Source organism: Lathamus discolor, chromosome 1 (genome assembly GCF_037157495.1).
Source record: "Lathamus discolor isolate bLatDis1 chromosome 1, bLatDis1.hap1, whole genome shotgun sequence".
Classification (NCBI taxonomy): Eukaryota; Metazoa; Chordata; class Aves; order Psittaciformes; family Psittacidae; genus Lathamus; species Lathamus discolor.
The window spans coordinates 103,519,896-103,534,703 of NC_088884.1; the positions used below are offsets into that span (position 1 = coordinate 103,519,896).

General features: G+C 48.6%; 1 protein-coding gene across 2 annotated transcripts; it reads left to right on the forward strand.

Annotated features, from left to right (window-relative positions):
* The first annotated feature begins 84 nt into the window (after positions 1–84).
* Positions 85–14,088, forward strand: HPSE (heparanase). 2 transcript variants are annotated; one of them, XM_065688727.1, is made up of 12 exons: positions 86–312; positions 1,802–1,947; positions 3,331–3,456; positions 3,980–4,153; positions 4,593–4,764; positions 5,378–5,425; positions 7,434–7,527; positions 8,099–8,205; positions 9,338–9,452; positions 11,032–11,150; positions 11,301–11,447; positions 12,197–14,088. In XM_065688727.1, the coding sequence occupies exons 1-12, from the start codon at positions 146–148 to the stop codon at positions 12,354–12,356; spliced, it is 1,575 nt and encodes a 524-aa protein (XP_065544799.1). In that variant the 5' UTR covers positions 86–145; the 3' UTR covers positions 12,357–14,088. The 2 variants fall into 2 exon arrangements, with proteins under 2 accessions (XP_065544803.1, XP_065544799.1); XM_065688731.1 differs by lacking the exon at positions 5,378–5,425 and having other exon boundaries at positions 85–312.
* The last annotated feature ends 720 nt before the right edge of the window (positions 14,089–14,808 follow it).

The window sequence follows — 14,808 nt, forward strand, 5'->3', positions numbered from 1 at the left end:
GGCGCTCACTGCTCGCTCTGCCTCCAACCGTGTCCCCGTCCCGGTGGGGAGCAGAGGGTGCGCACCCACCCAGTACACACACCCCGGCCCAGGCCCGCCCTCCTAGGGGGTGGCACCGGCCGGGAGCGGCTGCCGGGAGCGGAGGATGCTGCTGCCGCGGCTGCTGCCGCTGCTGCTGCTCTCGGAGGGGCAGGCGGCGGTGCTGCGGCTGGGGCTGCGGGGCACCCCCCGCGGCGAGGTGAGCCCCGCTTTCCTCTCCCTCACCCTGGACGCCAGCCTGGCCCGCGACCCGCGCTATGTCGCTCTGCTCAGGTGAGCCGTCTGCCGCCCCTTCCGCGCAAAGGAGAAAGGAACCCGGGGAAGGGGAGCAGCAGAGGGGTCCCCCAGGGGGGCGGTCCAGGGCGGGGGGAGAGCCCGGGCGTCCCGGCGGGAGTCGGCGAAGGGGCTGCTGCTGCGGAGAGGGAAGCGGGGGGGAACGGGGGGGACCCCATCCCTGGAGTTGGGGCCGGCGGCTGCATCCCCCCGGCTTCAGGGTGCCCCGATTTCGCCCTGCGGGGGCAGCAGCAAGGCGGTCCCTGCCGTGTGGGTGCTCGGGGAATGAGCGGCAGGGTCGGTGGGTGGAGGGAAGGCGCAGCTCGGGTGGTACTCGCTGGAGGCAGCACGGGGATAAACTAGAGAGAGGAGCTGCTTTGCGAGCAGAAAAAGAGAAGGAAGCCGCCGGGCAGAAGGGTTACAAGTTGCAGAGCTGCTAGCCCTGCCGCCCGGCTTTGCAGACATTTGCCGGGGCACTGTCAACATAAAGTCAAATAAATGCTGAAGATCCGTCACTATCAAAGCTGAATCAGGAGATCCTAAAAATGGAGCCTTTTTTTATCCCCGTGGGTAATGCTGAAACTGCCAAGTGATGGTTGTTCCCTGCCTGTTCTTTCGGCTCTGACCTCTCCTGCCTTTTCTTCCCTGCTTTTTCTCCAATTTTTCTGTACTTTGTTCCTTTGGACTGTACCTTTTTGGGGAGCAATCTTAATTCTTTCCTTTTCATCTGTCTGATCCCATTTTTCAACCCTACTGTACTTTTCCAGTCCCGATCTCCCTTCTCCCACCACTTTCATCTTTCCCCCTCATCAAAGTGGAGAGAAAGGTGACACCAGCTTCATTGGAGAGTGCTCACTCAGGTCTCCAACCCCAATCAAACACCTTGGGGTTGGGTCTGGAGCCAGCCCTGCCGCCACGGGGAGCGGGAAGTACTTGGTGGTCTCTAATCTGCTGTGTGTCACCACCAAGCAGATAGTGCTGGTGTGCCTGGCGTCCTCTGACACCTTGTGGTTTCTCCCAGTGAAGGCCGGTGTCGGTGCTGCGTGTTGAGTTATTTTACAGACCTGCTTTGCTAAAGTGAGCAAGTGTCGCAGCATGGACTTTTAATCTCTCTTGGGTAGAAAAGCGATTGCTTTGGGTCTCGTTGATGGAAACGGGACTGATGGTGTGAAGTCAGTTATATGCCCACCTTCTCACGGGACAGGTATTTTAATTTGGTGTAAACAAAACCAAAAAATCTAGGGGAGAAGGATGCTTGGCACAAAAAACCCAACCCCTATTTTGGAGTATGGCCTTACTTTGCCCCAACATTTGACTCCCTGTCTGTGACCGTGTTCCCCAGATGTGCCACATCTGCTCCTCTCTGTGGGGTAACCCCAGGTCACCTACTGCAGCACTTCCTCTGAGAACTTGCCATGTTTAGTCTCTACCCCAAAGCCATAGTCTGCATGAATACAGTGTTTTCTGTTTCCTGGTTTCCCTTCCTCAGCAATCCCAAACTGCTTGCCCTGGCAACAGCCCTGTCCCCAGGCTTCCTGAGGTTTGGTGGCACCGAGACAGATTTTCTCATCTTTGATCCCAATAAGGATTCAACATTGGAAGAAAGAATCCTCTGGGAACTTCAGGCCCAGCAAGGTAAAGCTGGCATCCATGTATTAGACTCAAAACCACCCTTGGTTTAGGCGATGACTTTGATGCAGGCTGGAGATGCCACAAGGGCACAGCAGCGGTGCTGGGAGTCCTCTACAAAGTCAGCGTTGTTCTCTGTGGAGAGGAGGTCTGTGAACCTTCAGCACCGTCTGTGGGAGGAGCGGTGTCAGCCACGGGAAAGCCAGGAAGGGTGTGGGGGATGCCACATCCACCCTGGCTTCTGCTGGGACTCCCCCTTTGCTGCCCCATGCTCCGTGCAGCAGCCTTGGTAGCTCCCCTGCTGCCTGGGACACAGACAAGGCCAGCCCAAAAGCCGTGGTTTCATTGTGAAAATCAAGTAATGGACAGAAGGAGTGATCTGATGAGAACAGAGCGTCCATTTCCTCTATCTTGGCCAAAGCCAGAGCTAGGCTGGGGGCGCAGCCTTGCCCTCCTGTTGCTTTGACGTGCCAAGTGCAAACCCACAGGAGCACTGCCAACTGCTAGAGCTTGGTCCTGGTGCATGAGGCTTCCCACCGCATAAAGTCCATTTACTCTTTAAAATTAGCAAAAGCACGTAAACCTTTCTAGAGGTGTTTAAGGAGAAAAGAGTCCCATCTATTCCTGCATGACAGCACAATTGTACATCACTGTATGGTGATGCTCAGTTTTGAAGTCAAGTGGTACTTTAACCCCTGTTCCACTTTGCTGAGTGGCTGCCTCCTCTTTGAGATCATGAGCTGTGACTCCAGCTCATGCCTTCCTCTCTAGTTGTGGCTTGCTCCTGAGTTACATGCTGAGAAAAGACATGAGCTTTGAAGAACTGGTGTCTTATGACTGCTGCTGGTGTTGTTGTTAGAGCCATATGGGGCAGTCAGTGCTTTCCCCTGCAAGAGACAGGCAGCTCAAGAAGCATTGCACCATATCTGCCCACAGCAAGGTGGGCCCTGCTGTGCCACTGCAAGCTGGGGTGGCTTATCTGCTCCTTGGGCACAGCAGCCCATGCTTTGTCAGCTCTCTGGAACAAGGGTTTCCAGCTGATGCTCCAGCTAAAACAGTTTATGGTGTAGCAACGCCACAATAGCAGCAGAAGCAGAGCTTGGTCTTCCTCCACTCTACCATTTCCATCACCCTAAACTGAGAAAGATGCATTACGTACATACTTACGCGCCATATATTTATAATATATATTTATGCACAAAGCCAGACTTCTTTTTCTATGTGGTTAACACTGTGGAAGTAGGGATGTGTTTCACTGAAGTGCACAACTGGCTCTCAGCCAGGCACCAAGCCACTGGGCTACCTCCTGAGGGATACGTCCCTTTGCATGCTGGCCTCTGGCTGCGAACATGAGGGCTTAATTGCTATCAACCTTCTTCTGCCCTACAGAGGCTTGTGGCTCAAGGCCTGCATTTGCTGCCGTTGAGAGGCTGCTGCTGGCCCAGTGGCCCAGCCAGGAGAAGCTGATTCTTGCAGAGCATAACCGGAAAAAGCACAAGAACACCACCATTACAAGTAAGACCTCAGTGGGTTTTTCTGCTAGGGTTTATGACAGGGGGCTGCAAATCTCTGCCCAGTGGTAAAAGGGTCACAGGCTGTTGGGAGCTGAAGCCACTGTAAAATAAACATTTCTCCCACTTAGAACAATCATAGAGTCACAGAATGGTTTGGATTGGAAGGGATCTTAAAGCTCACCCTGTTCCAACCCCCCTGCCATGGGCAGGGACACCTTCCACTGCACCAGGTTGCTCCAAGCCCCATCCAGCCTGGCCTTGAAGAAAATATTCAAAGAAATCTTCTTACACTGTCTGCCACCTCCTATTCAACAGTATCCTGCTGCTGCAGGACTTGGGAGGATCTCAGCACCTTGCAGGACGGTGTGTAGCAAGGTCTGGGCTGTTTTGTCCAGCTGGGAGAGCTAGGCACATCTGCAGCACCAGGCTAAATAAATCCAGGCAGTAAAGATCATCACTTGGCCGGAGCTCAACTAGCACACCGTAACCTTGATATAAATATCCCCCCTTTTCCCTTTGTGCAGGGAATACCCTGGACATTCTCTACAGCTTTGCAAACTGCTCAGGGTTTCACCTGATCTTTGGGCTCAACGCCTTGCTGCGGAAAGACGGCTTGCAGTGGGACAGCTCCAATGCCCAGGAACTGCTGGACTACTGTGCCTCGCGGAGGTACAACATCTCCTGGGAGCTCGGCAATGGTGAGTGTGAAGTCTGCTTGTGGGCCGGGCCAGGCCAGCAGTCACCTGAAAGGCACCACCACAGGGTATGGGCTGGCAATTTTGGATGTTTTGGATGACAGCCCATAAAGGAAAGGTCATGCTTTATTGAGAAACAATAAGGTCTTAATTTGCGAGAAGGGATCGCACAGAAGGCCCAGTGAATGAGCCGGCTGAAATCATTTTGCTCTGAGATGAGGTAAATGATGCTGTTCAAGGTACAGGATCTCACCTGGGACAGAGCACTGGAGAGCAGCACACTCTCCAGTCACCCAGGCTTTTGGTGTCATGCTCGTTGACTTCAAACATCTCACCTGTACCATGCCAGATCAGGCATAGAGGGTTGGTACTCTCCAGATGGAACAAGCTGCTCTATTTTGTGCCCCAAACTCGAGCACTCATGCACACGTGTCTTCTCCAGAGCCCAACAGCTTCAGGAAGAAATCCGGTGTCTACATCGACGGCTTCCAGCTGGGGCAAGACTTTATTCACTTGCGCCACCTCCTCAGTAACTATACCCTCTACCGGCACGCCAAGCTCTACGGTCCTGATGTCGGGCAGCCCCGGAAGCACACGCAGAGACTGCTGAGGAGGTAGGGCTGTGGGGCCCTGCAGCACGCCCAGGGTGGGCAGCCGTGGGTAGCAGTGGCTTGTCTGCACCCAGATGCAGTATGGGCATGAGGAGGCATCCGGGCAGGGTTTTGAGAGTTTTCTGTTCCAGATCAATACTAAGGATGTACAACTGGATACATCCCATTTGAGAACTAATTTCCTGATTTTCCTTTGAATTAGAAACATGGATTGGTTGGGTTTTTTTCCCTTGACTGGGGATGACTGAAATCTTACCTGCATGCATGAGCTCAAGGCTTAAACACTCAGCCCGTTGAAACAAAGATGCTAGCAGTACTTCAGTGATCCACACACCTCTCAATTGAGTGCTGGCTGTGTTAACAAGGGCTTTTCATACTAGAAATCTCTGTGTGTTACACAAGCATTAATTCATCCTCCCAGCAACCTGCTGAGGCAGCCGGGCTGCCCAAAGCCCATTTAAAAGCCATCACAAGCATGGCCCCAAGGCAATTCACCATCACTACCACAAGCTGGGGGGAGAGGAGAGGGCTGTGCAGGGCTGTTCTCCCAAGGGCGGCTGTGACCCATCACCAGTACTAACCTCTCTGCTCTCCACCGCATCCCTTCTGGTTGCAGCTTCCTGAAATCAGGAGGGAAGGTGATCGACTCTGTCACATGGCACCAGTAAGTACCGCTCAGACACCATCCTTGCTCTGCTTTGCGCCTGCCTTCTTTACAAAATGTCAATTTGAGCACCTCAAGAGGGAGGAGGGGGTGCAACACCCTTTTCAGCAGTTCCTCAGGTGCCTCTCCTCAAATTCCTCCACTCACAATAAAAGATGGATTGAGGGAACATGCTACAGAAATGCAGAAGGTCTCCAAAGAGGCTACTTGGTGCACAGACCCAAAAGCAGTGCTGGGGGATTGTAACATAAGCACAGCAGCAGGGAATGCAACACATGCAAGACCATCATTTTGCCTGCTAAATTTGTGCATTGAGAAAAACATAACTGGGATGTGGAGAAAAGGATGGCACAGCAGCTTTATTTCTCAGAAGAGTGTGAGGGGGTATCACACCTTTCCGCTGCATGATGAGAGTATCTGCAGTGGTTGAGCCTTTTCGCACATGCAGTGTTTCAACATGTACCAAAAGCTGGTGAGATCTGAGCAGCAGTCCCGGTTGTCTCAAAGCTTCTAGCTGCCAACCCTTGTAAATGAAATGTACTTCCCCATGGGAAGAAGGGGGTGTCGTATAAAAGGAAAAGCAGGTAGCTCAGACTTACTTGGCAGAGATGCCTCTGCTGAACTTCTGCATGAGATGGTTTTTAACACAAGGTTTAAACAACCCATGGGTGGCTGGGCTTGGAAATGGAGTCAGTACCCCTAACATTGGTGCTCTCCTTGGCATTAGAAAGGTTGAACCCGATTGAATGAAAGCTTTTCTCCCCTAAAACAAATCCAGGGAGTCACTGATGACCCTGCTGCAAATGCACCCAACTCTTTGTGAAAAGTACAGCAGAAGCCCTGTTAGCTGATGCGTTACATGCTGCTTTTTTACCCTCTATGTCTGTCTGATACAAACAGAAAGCCCTGTAGGTCTGGCTGCCTCTTACCCATAGGAAAGTGCTAGCAGCTTCTCCTGCTCCCTTACATTTGCTCTCCAAGTGAGTTTGGGCTGTGTGTGTACAACTTGCCCTCAGATCCCAGCCGCAGGGCAAACAGCGCTGACACAGTCCCAGCCCTTTCCTCTTGTCTCGTGGCTTAGAGAAGCAGTTTTAAAGTGCTTGGGTGTGCAGTGGGGCAAGCTGTCCCCAGGACACCTGCTATGAACTCCACGTGTTTGAAAGTGATTTCTATGTGAAGGTGGTTTTATTCCCAGAACTGAATGCAGCTCTGACATGTAGCAGTCAGTAACAGTGGGAGAAGATGCACATGCTTATATTATATATATGTATAAATATATGACTTATCTATTTCTTTTGAACAGCCAGCAAGGCATAAAATGTGTCCTCTCCCTTTCCTGGGCTGTTCTTGCCCTTTGGTTGTCTGCTTTAAATGGGCATGCATTCTTTTCTTTACTAATTTAGGATTATCAGGTTTTAGCTTCCTCTTGTGGTTGGAAGACTTCAGCTACTTCTGGTAGGACTGAGTGTTAGTGTGATGAAATGTAAAAACTGCAGGGATCCCAATTTCTTGTTCTTTATATGGACAAACCAGACTTAAAAGCTCTTCAGCTCATGGTGGAGGGCAACCTCCATCCCACAAGGATGCCTCATTCCATTTCCCCTCCAGGTAGATAGCCAAAATACTCCTATAGACGGACAGAAACAGGGATCTGATTTTTAATATATTACTTGATATAATGAAGTAGGTAATCACACACGAGTGTCAGACTCTTCAGCAAGAGAAGACTTAGAGAAGCTGGCTTTTAGTGATATTTTCCTTGTTCTAAATAAGTTGATGCAAAAAAACCCTGCTGCTTCTGTTGATCAAAATTTCTGTGATACCCTGGCTCCATCAAGGTAATACCTGACAATCCCTTAAATGCAAACAACACGCACATCTGGGAAAAGAACTGAACAGAAAACCAGTGCTGTGGATAAATGTATCAAGCAACCTAATACTTTTGGTAGTGTTTTGTGCCAGTGCTGGTATTTTTTCTTCATTTGCTGTGGGTTTTTTCCATTTCCAGTTACTATGTGAATGGACGAAGTGCAACAAGGGAGGATTTCTTGAGCCCTGAAGTGCTGGATACCTTTGCCACAGCTGTACATGAAGTCCTGGAGGTGCTTTGTCCTGTTTGTTCATTCCCATGTTCAGTTTGCAGAGCATTAGCAGAGAATCCAGAAAAAAGTAGAGTTTCTCACTAGCAATAAATGGGGATCCTCAAAGCCCGGGTGCTGCTGCCACTGTAAATCAAAAACAAAAGAATGGTGCCAGATGCATCACAAACCTACAACATTCTCATTTATCAATGCAGTTATTACTCAGGGATGTAATCTATGATCATAACCGCATCCTTGCCCTGATTTCTTTGCATTTTGAGATCCTGAGAACAGTATAACTGAGAGTATACCACTGTTCAGCGCAAGACTTACAGAACCTGGCTTTTAGCAATGTTTGCCTCATTCTACATGCATAGATCTGGGTATTTTTGGAGGGAGGAAAGCAAATCTGCTTCTAGTCCTTTTGATCAAAATTTGTGTGACATCCCACCTCAGTTGGTGTTATACCATAAATGCAAACCCCATATGTAGGCATTTGGCTAAAGCATAAAATTTTGATTGCCCACTATTTCCATAGCCAACAAACTTAACTGCTGTCTCTTTCTATTCTTCCCTATGCCACACTGGCCAGATTGTTGATGGGACTGTGCCCAACAAGAAGGTCTGGCTGGGAGAGACGAGCTCTGCCTATGGAGGGGGAGCTCCCAGGCTGTCCAACACTTACGTTGCTGGCTTTATGTGAGTACCATGTCACAGATGTGGGGAAATGTTGCATTTTACAGGCTGAAGGGGGTTGCATACCTGCCCCATGGGAGGAATGTCTCCCTCAGGCTTCCCAGGGAGGACAGGCAATGGGTGGGTTGAGTATTGTAATCCTCCCACTGCTCCCTGTGTGCTTCCCCCACGCATAAGGTTCAATGTAGGGCCAAGTTATAGCATATTCCTACGGCAAATGGGAGATAAGAAGCATGAGAAAGTTGTATTTCTGCCCTTGAATCTGCAAACACAAACTCCATCCTTTTGTGACTATAGAATCATAGAACAGAATCATAGAATGGTTAGGGTTGGAAAGGACCTCAAGATCATCTAGTTCCAACCCCCCTGCCATGGGCAGGGACACCTCCCACTAAACCATCCCACACAAGGCTTCATCCAGCCTGGCCTTGAACACCGCCAGGGATGGAGCACTGATGACACTGTGAATGACTATGGCAAGTCATTCACAAGATGGGTGTCTTTTTCCAAAGTCATCCTTTTATCACTGTGAGATAACTAACCCAATGGAAATTTAGCTATAAAAATCATTTTCTCAAAGGACTCCAGTTGCAGCAACCTGTTGAAGTGAAAGAAACCAGGCTTTTCTTATCACTTTGATCAGTTTGTAGATTTAGGGAGATAAAATTGCATGGAAGTATACAGTCCATGCTTTGAAAATGAACCAAAACCATGGATGCAGTATATTTTTTCACCCTCCTATAAGGCACGATGATATTCTCATCAGGGCTTTGTGAGTCAGCAAGTCAAAGCCTGGTAGTAGCAGGCAACCTTGCTGGTGTAATAATTTCTCTCAGCCCTCAGGCCCTTGGCCAGTTCAGGAGCATCCACTGCCACTCCTGGTTTCCACTCCTGCGAACAGGGGAGTGGAGCAACTGTTCCCACCAAATCTGACCTCCAGAGGTGGTCTGGGATTGTATTTTAAGGTAATCAGTGCAGGACTTGAATTGAAATCAGCTGTGTGATTCTTAAGGAAGTCGGTATCCTGCCCTAATTCTTGCTTTCCTACTTCCCGCTCTGGTTGGAGAGGGGCAATGGCGGTCAGCTGAGGTCAGCGATTCCATCTGCATGACATTTGCTTTATCTTTTTTGTCAGGTGGTTGGACAAACTTGGGCTTTCAGCCAGGCAGGGGATTGACGTGGTGATGAGGCAGGTTTTCTTCGGGGCAGGGACCTATCACCTCGTGGATGCCAACTTTGAGCCTTTGCCGGTATGTATGCAACCCCGCTAATGCTGCCTGAATGGTGTGTGTATTTCTGCACAGGCAACACTGGCTGTGGAGATACAAGTCAGCTACTTTCACAACACCTTTTTTTTGTAGCATAGTCACAGTTATTCTTGTACCTAAAGTTAGCTCATGTTTCATTATAGGTTCGTGTGTTTATATATCTATAGATACAAGATACTTACTGTAACCGCAGGGATGCAGCTAGTCTTCAGCATAGCAGAGACTGATTGCTGGGACACGCCCGCATACAAATCAGAGCATCACTTCTGGAGTTCACAAGGCTTTTCTGGATGGATTGTTTCGGTTTGTGTACTCCTCAGCTGAGCGATGAATAGTTTCTAAACAGAAGTGATAGGAGGCATTATAATAATTATATCCCGTGTGAAAACAAACCAATCTTAAGTCAAGACTCAACCATTTCTTAGGTCACAAACACATTAAGTCCTCAGTAGTGGCTGAAGGAAAATTAAATGAAAACATGCATTTAGTATAGCTGGATTTATTAGGAAATAACATTCTGCCGTGATGAAACATCATTACTTGAACAGCATGTTTCTTTCTGCTAGTAGCACTTACCTTGGGGTGAGAGGATAGCATCTTTCTTTTTAGCTTTCCTCTCTGTCTGTTGCTTCCAAGTGGTCATTTCCAGAGGTTCATAGAGACAACCTGAAAGGAAACCCAGCATTCAGGGGTTTTCTGTCCGGCCTGTTCATCTGGTCCCTATGCCAGACTCTGGGTTGCCAGGCTTGTTACTTTGGACTTTTTGTTTCCTCATTTAAAATAGATTTAATTTGGACCGAAAGGACATGCCTTTGTTCCTCACCTACAGGCAGTACAGATGCTAATCAAGTGAATAATGCTTTAGAGGCAGGGAAATCCATATCCAGTTCCATCAGCGTTAGTTAGCAGGGAAATGAAGAATCACAGCAGTATTAGGAGGCTTGCAGAGGAGCTGAGCATGCAAGCTCACAGACTTCATAGAGGAAAAGCAGTGCTGAAGATGTAAAAGGAAGCAGACCTGGAAAACATAAGCCTGTACTGGCATCACCCTGCTCTCAGGCACTATCTTGGAGTGTCAGAGGATTAACTCTATGACTGGTGTTCAGCAATTAATCCTGAGACCTGTTCAAAAGCACTGTGTTAGTGAAAGGCATGGAAGTTGTTGGGGGCCTCCTCCTGGCATTGTGCCTGTGAACTGGGTGCAAGCTTTCCTGCGGGAGGGCAGCTCATCCCCTGTGGGCTCAGCCTTGCAGTGCTCTGTGCCTTGCAAAAGGGAGTTTCCAGAATGCAGACAGTCTCTGCTCCACAGAGATTCGCGTGTGAAGTGGAAAATTAGTCCAAGGTACCTTGTAAACACAGCTGCTCTGCAGCTTGGAGCAGGGTTTTCTCTTTAGCTGTGCTGTTTGTGGGATCTTGAATAGATAGGGTGAAAACCTTGGAAAAGAAAAAATGTATGGGGAAAAAAACCCCCTGAAATTACCACCAAAATTAATGCTGTTAAGCACTGTGTGGAGTATCTGGCATGTACAAAAGTGCTCACATGTGGTTTTGTGCCTCCCAGGACTACTGGCTCTCGCTCCTGTACAAGAAGCTGGTGGGTACCAAGGTGCTACAGGTTGGCCTGACAGGAGCCGACGAGAGGAAGCTCCGTGTCTACCTCCACTGCACAAACCCCCTTCAGTAAGCCACCAGAAAGGGTGAAATATCCCAGAACCTGAGCCCATGGCCATCCCCAGGCCAACAAAAGCAATCTGAGACAGCACAAGGATGCCCTATATCTGTGAAACCTTTCTCTCCTAATCGACACCATCATCTGCTCTTGCCTTGCAGCCCTAAATACAGAGAAGGGGATGTGACGCTGTTTGCCTTAAACCTCTACAATGTTACCCAACATTTGCAGCTGCCAAATCACTTATTGAGCAAGCATGTGGATCAGTACCTCTTATTGCCTCACGGCAAAGCGAATATCCTTTCCAGGTAAGTGCAGTTCCTCCTGTCTCTGTAGAAAGGATCGTAAGTAGACTTCAGCGTCCTCTGAAACCTCACCTTGTTTGATGTGCAAGGTGGGGGGTGGCAGGAAGAGGTTATCATTCAGTCATAGAATCATAGAATGGTTAGGGTCATCTGGAGCTTTTTCTGATAAGGTCTGACTTCTGTCAAATCAGTTATCCAAAAAAAGAGGCTGCTGAAAGCTTGCTGAGGTATGAGGGTACTTGTTTGATGTTAACTGCAAAGCTTTTTCCTAGCAGGCTTCAGGGCTCTGGACCAGCTGCTGAAGTCCTTTTTCTTTGGCACAAGCACAGGTATATTGCTTTCCCAAGTGCTGGCTCCTCATTTACAGCAAGATATTCAGGCTTTGCGTGGTTTCTTTTTATTGTTACTGCTAATGCATCAGCACAGGAAGGATCTGCTCTGTGGGCATAGAAGATATCTTAATATTTGCAGGAGAAAAAACAATTAAAACTTGTACTTTTCAAAGCCTGTTCTACTGTTAACCTCACTACATGAGTCAGAAACATACACTTTTCAACTTGCATGTGCTATGACTCTAAAGGAGTCCTTGCGGAGGGAGTGCTGCAGATGCTGTGTGTGTGCACACATAAACCCTCGAGGGAAGTTTAATTTGGCTTTGGGCTGAATTAATGTTTATACTCAGATCCAGAGCTGTTTGTGCTCGAAAGCAAACAGAACACAGCTGCCCAAACAGTGTCTCTGTCCCTCTCCAGGTCTATTGAGCTGAATGGCCGTGTGCTACAGATGGTGGATGACAAAACACTGCCAGAGCTTACTGAAAAACCCCTTGGTCCCGGCAGCATCCTCGGCCTTCCAGCCTTCTCTTACGGCTTTTATGTTATCAAAAACACCAAAGCTATTGCGTGCATTTAAATGGTTAATGCACGCAGGATAAATGTAAAGCACTTGGCTAGTAGGGAAGTCTAATCCTAGAAATTCATGTTTCTACCATGAGATTCAATTCTGGCAAGGGATGTAAGTGTGATGGCATCAGTACGATCTCTGTGCTGGGGAAGGCACGAGGTCCCACTGGGAAAAACATATGTGAAAGATGCTTGTCAAGATCCGGAGAAAATTATTCAGGTAGAGCAAGCCCAGGCAGGGGTTGGTTTTGCTCTTGATCCAGCTTGGATCACTGCACTTGAGCACAGGGCCCTTCTCCATGCCACGTGCAGAGCTGAATCGGCCTCTCACACAGCCCTTGGGACTTTGCCAGGCAGGAATTGCAACCTCCACTCTCCTCTCATTTCTGCAGCACAGTTTTCAAAGCAGTTCCTTCGAAAGCTTGCTTTCAGAAAGGATGAGCGGGGGGGGGTTATTTTAGCTGTGCAGTTGTGATTTTGCCGGCACCATGTGCGGAAGCCCAAGGAGGGGTTGTGATTGCTGAGGGCATCCTGGGGTGGAAAGCAGAGACACAAAGCAACCCGAGGCTGCGGTGTAGCTGCAGGAGAAACTGCCTTGCCGGGAAAGCAGGCCCTCGGCAGGGGTTGGGGCCGCACTTTACATTTATCCCAGCCTAGTAGGTTCGGTCACAAGATGGAGCTATAGCCATGTACTTTCCAAAGGCGAGCTTTCGACAAATGACGTGCAGGCAAATGAGTGCTCAACCTCCACCTCCCCGCAGGAGGTTCAGCTGGAAGGGACTTCCTTGACCCTACCTGTAGGTGGAGCTCTGCTTCACACTGCCTAAATTGCTCAGGTCCTCGAGGAAATGCGATACTAAAGAGACTCAGCAAACCACTCACCCCTCGACCACTAAAGGGGCATCAGTGGCCTTAGGCAATTCAGGGGACAAACCTGCCCATCAGGCTGACATTCCTCCTGCAGGGCAAACAGCAGTTTTGGCCAGAAACCTGTGTTGGTGCTGCCTTTACTTCCCCAGCCGTGCGTTCCCCATGCACACCCTGCTGCAGCTCAGTGTGCCACTGGCTGCTTTCCTCTGCCATGTGGGCTGCTGGTCTGCAGGGGAGCAAAACCCCACAGAGAATACCTGTGGGCTCCTCCTGCACGTATATATCTGCATCTACTTTTCTTGAAGACATATAACCCGTGCCACCTCATGGTATTTTGAGCACAGCAGGGGAAAACAACAACACACCACTGTATTTCACTTCTTAAGCTTTAAGAGGATGCTACCAGCTACACGGGGTTTCAACACCCGGAGGGAGGGGACATGTTTTAATGAGAAGACTTTAAAAACAGACAAACTTCTGAAGCTGTGATGAAAAATTGCACAATAAAGATGTTATATTTAAGTTCAGCGTGTCAAAGAACTGTTTGCACCCACAGTGCAGATACATTCCCCAAACAGTTATGTATCAGGAGGTAATACAGATCAGAAATAAGGAATGCTAAATTCATTTGTATTGTCCTGGTTCGATAAGAGAAGATAGCATAAAATGAAGTGGAAAGTCTTACATACTGTCTACTTAGAGTTGGTAATACATAATTATTATAATAATTTACAACTAAGACAGCAAAATGATTGTTTGCCTGGTAGCTTCTTTTTAGAACTTTTCTAACAGTTTTGTTTGTTCCAATGCTTGTGACTTTTATATTTGAAGGTTTTAATTAAAGTGGTTTATACCAGTTTTTGGCAATCTTCCTTTTTCTCAAGACTCTTTTTTTCACCTACCGATACCACAAAAATCCCTACATTCCTTTTGGTCACACATAATCTGCACTTTGCATGATGCTCAACAACAGTCACCCGAGTAAGTCAAAATCAAAGAAATCGTACCCAGGCTGGTGTGTTTCAGTTGTACTGAGTCAGAGGGGTCACCTCCACCCCACTGTTTGCCTCAGACACAGTACACGGGCTGATTGGCATGTAAGAACTACTAGGAGGGGTACAGGGAGGTCCGGGTGTGCAAGTGACAGCTGCTCGGGCTTCCCCTCCCAGATATGTCTCCTCTGAGCACACAGCATGGTTTTTCACATGGCAGGGTGGTGAGAGGTATCATTCACAGCTCGTGTAACTTAAAAAGCTCTACACACACCCAGGTGGCTTTGCATCATAGAATCATTTGTATTGGAAGGGACCTTAAAGATCATTTATTTCCAACCCCATGCCGTGGGCAGGGACACCTTCCACTGTTTGCTCCAAGCCCCGTCCAACCTGGCCTTGAACATTGCTAGAGATGTGGCAGCCCCAGCTTCTCTGGGCAACCTGTTCTAAGTCTCAGTGAAGAATTTCTTCCTAATATTTAATGTAAGTCTCCCCTGTTTCAGTTTAAAGCCATTCCCTCTTTTCCTATCACTACTTGCTCTTATAAAAAATCTCTCTCTAGCTTTCTTGTAGGCTCCCTTTAGGTATTGGAAGCCT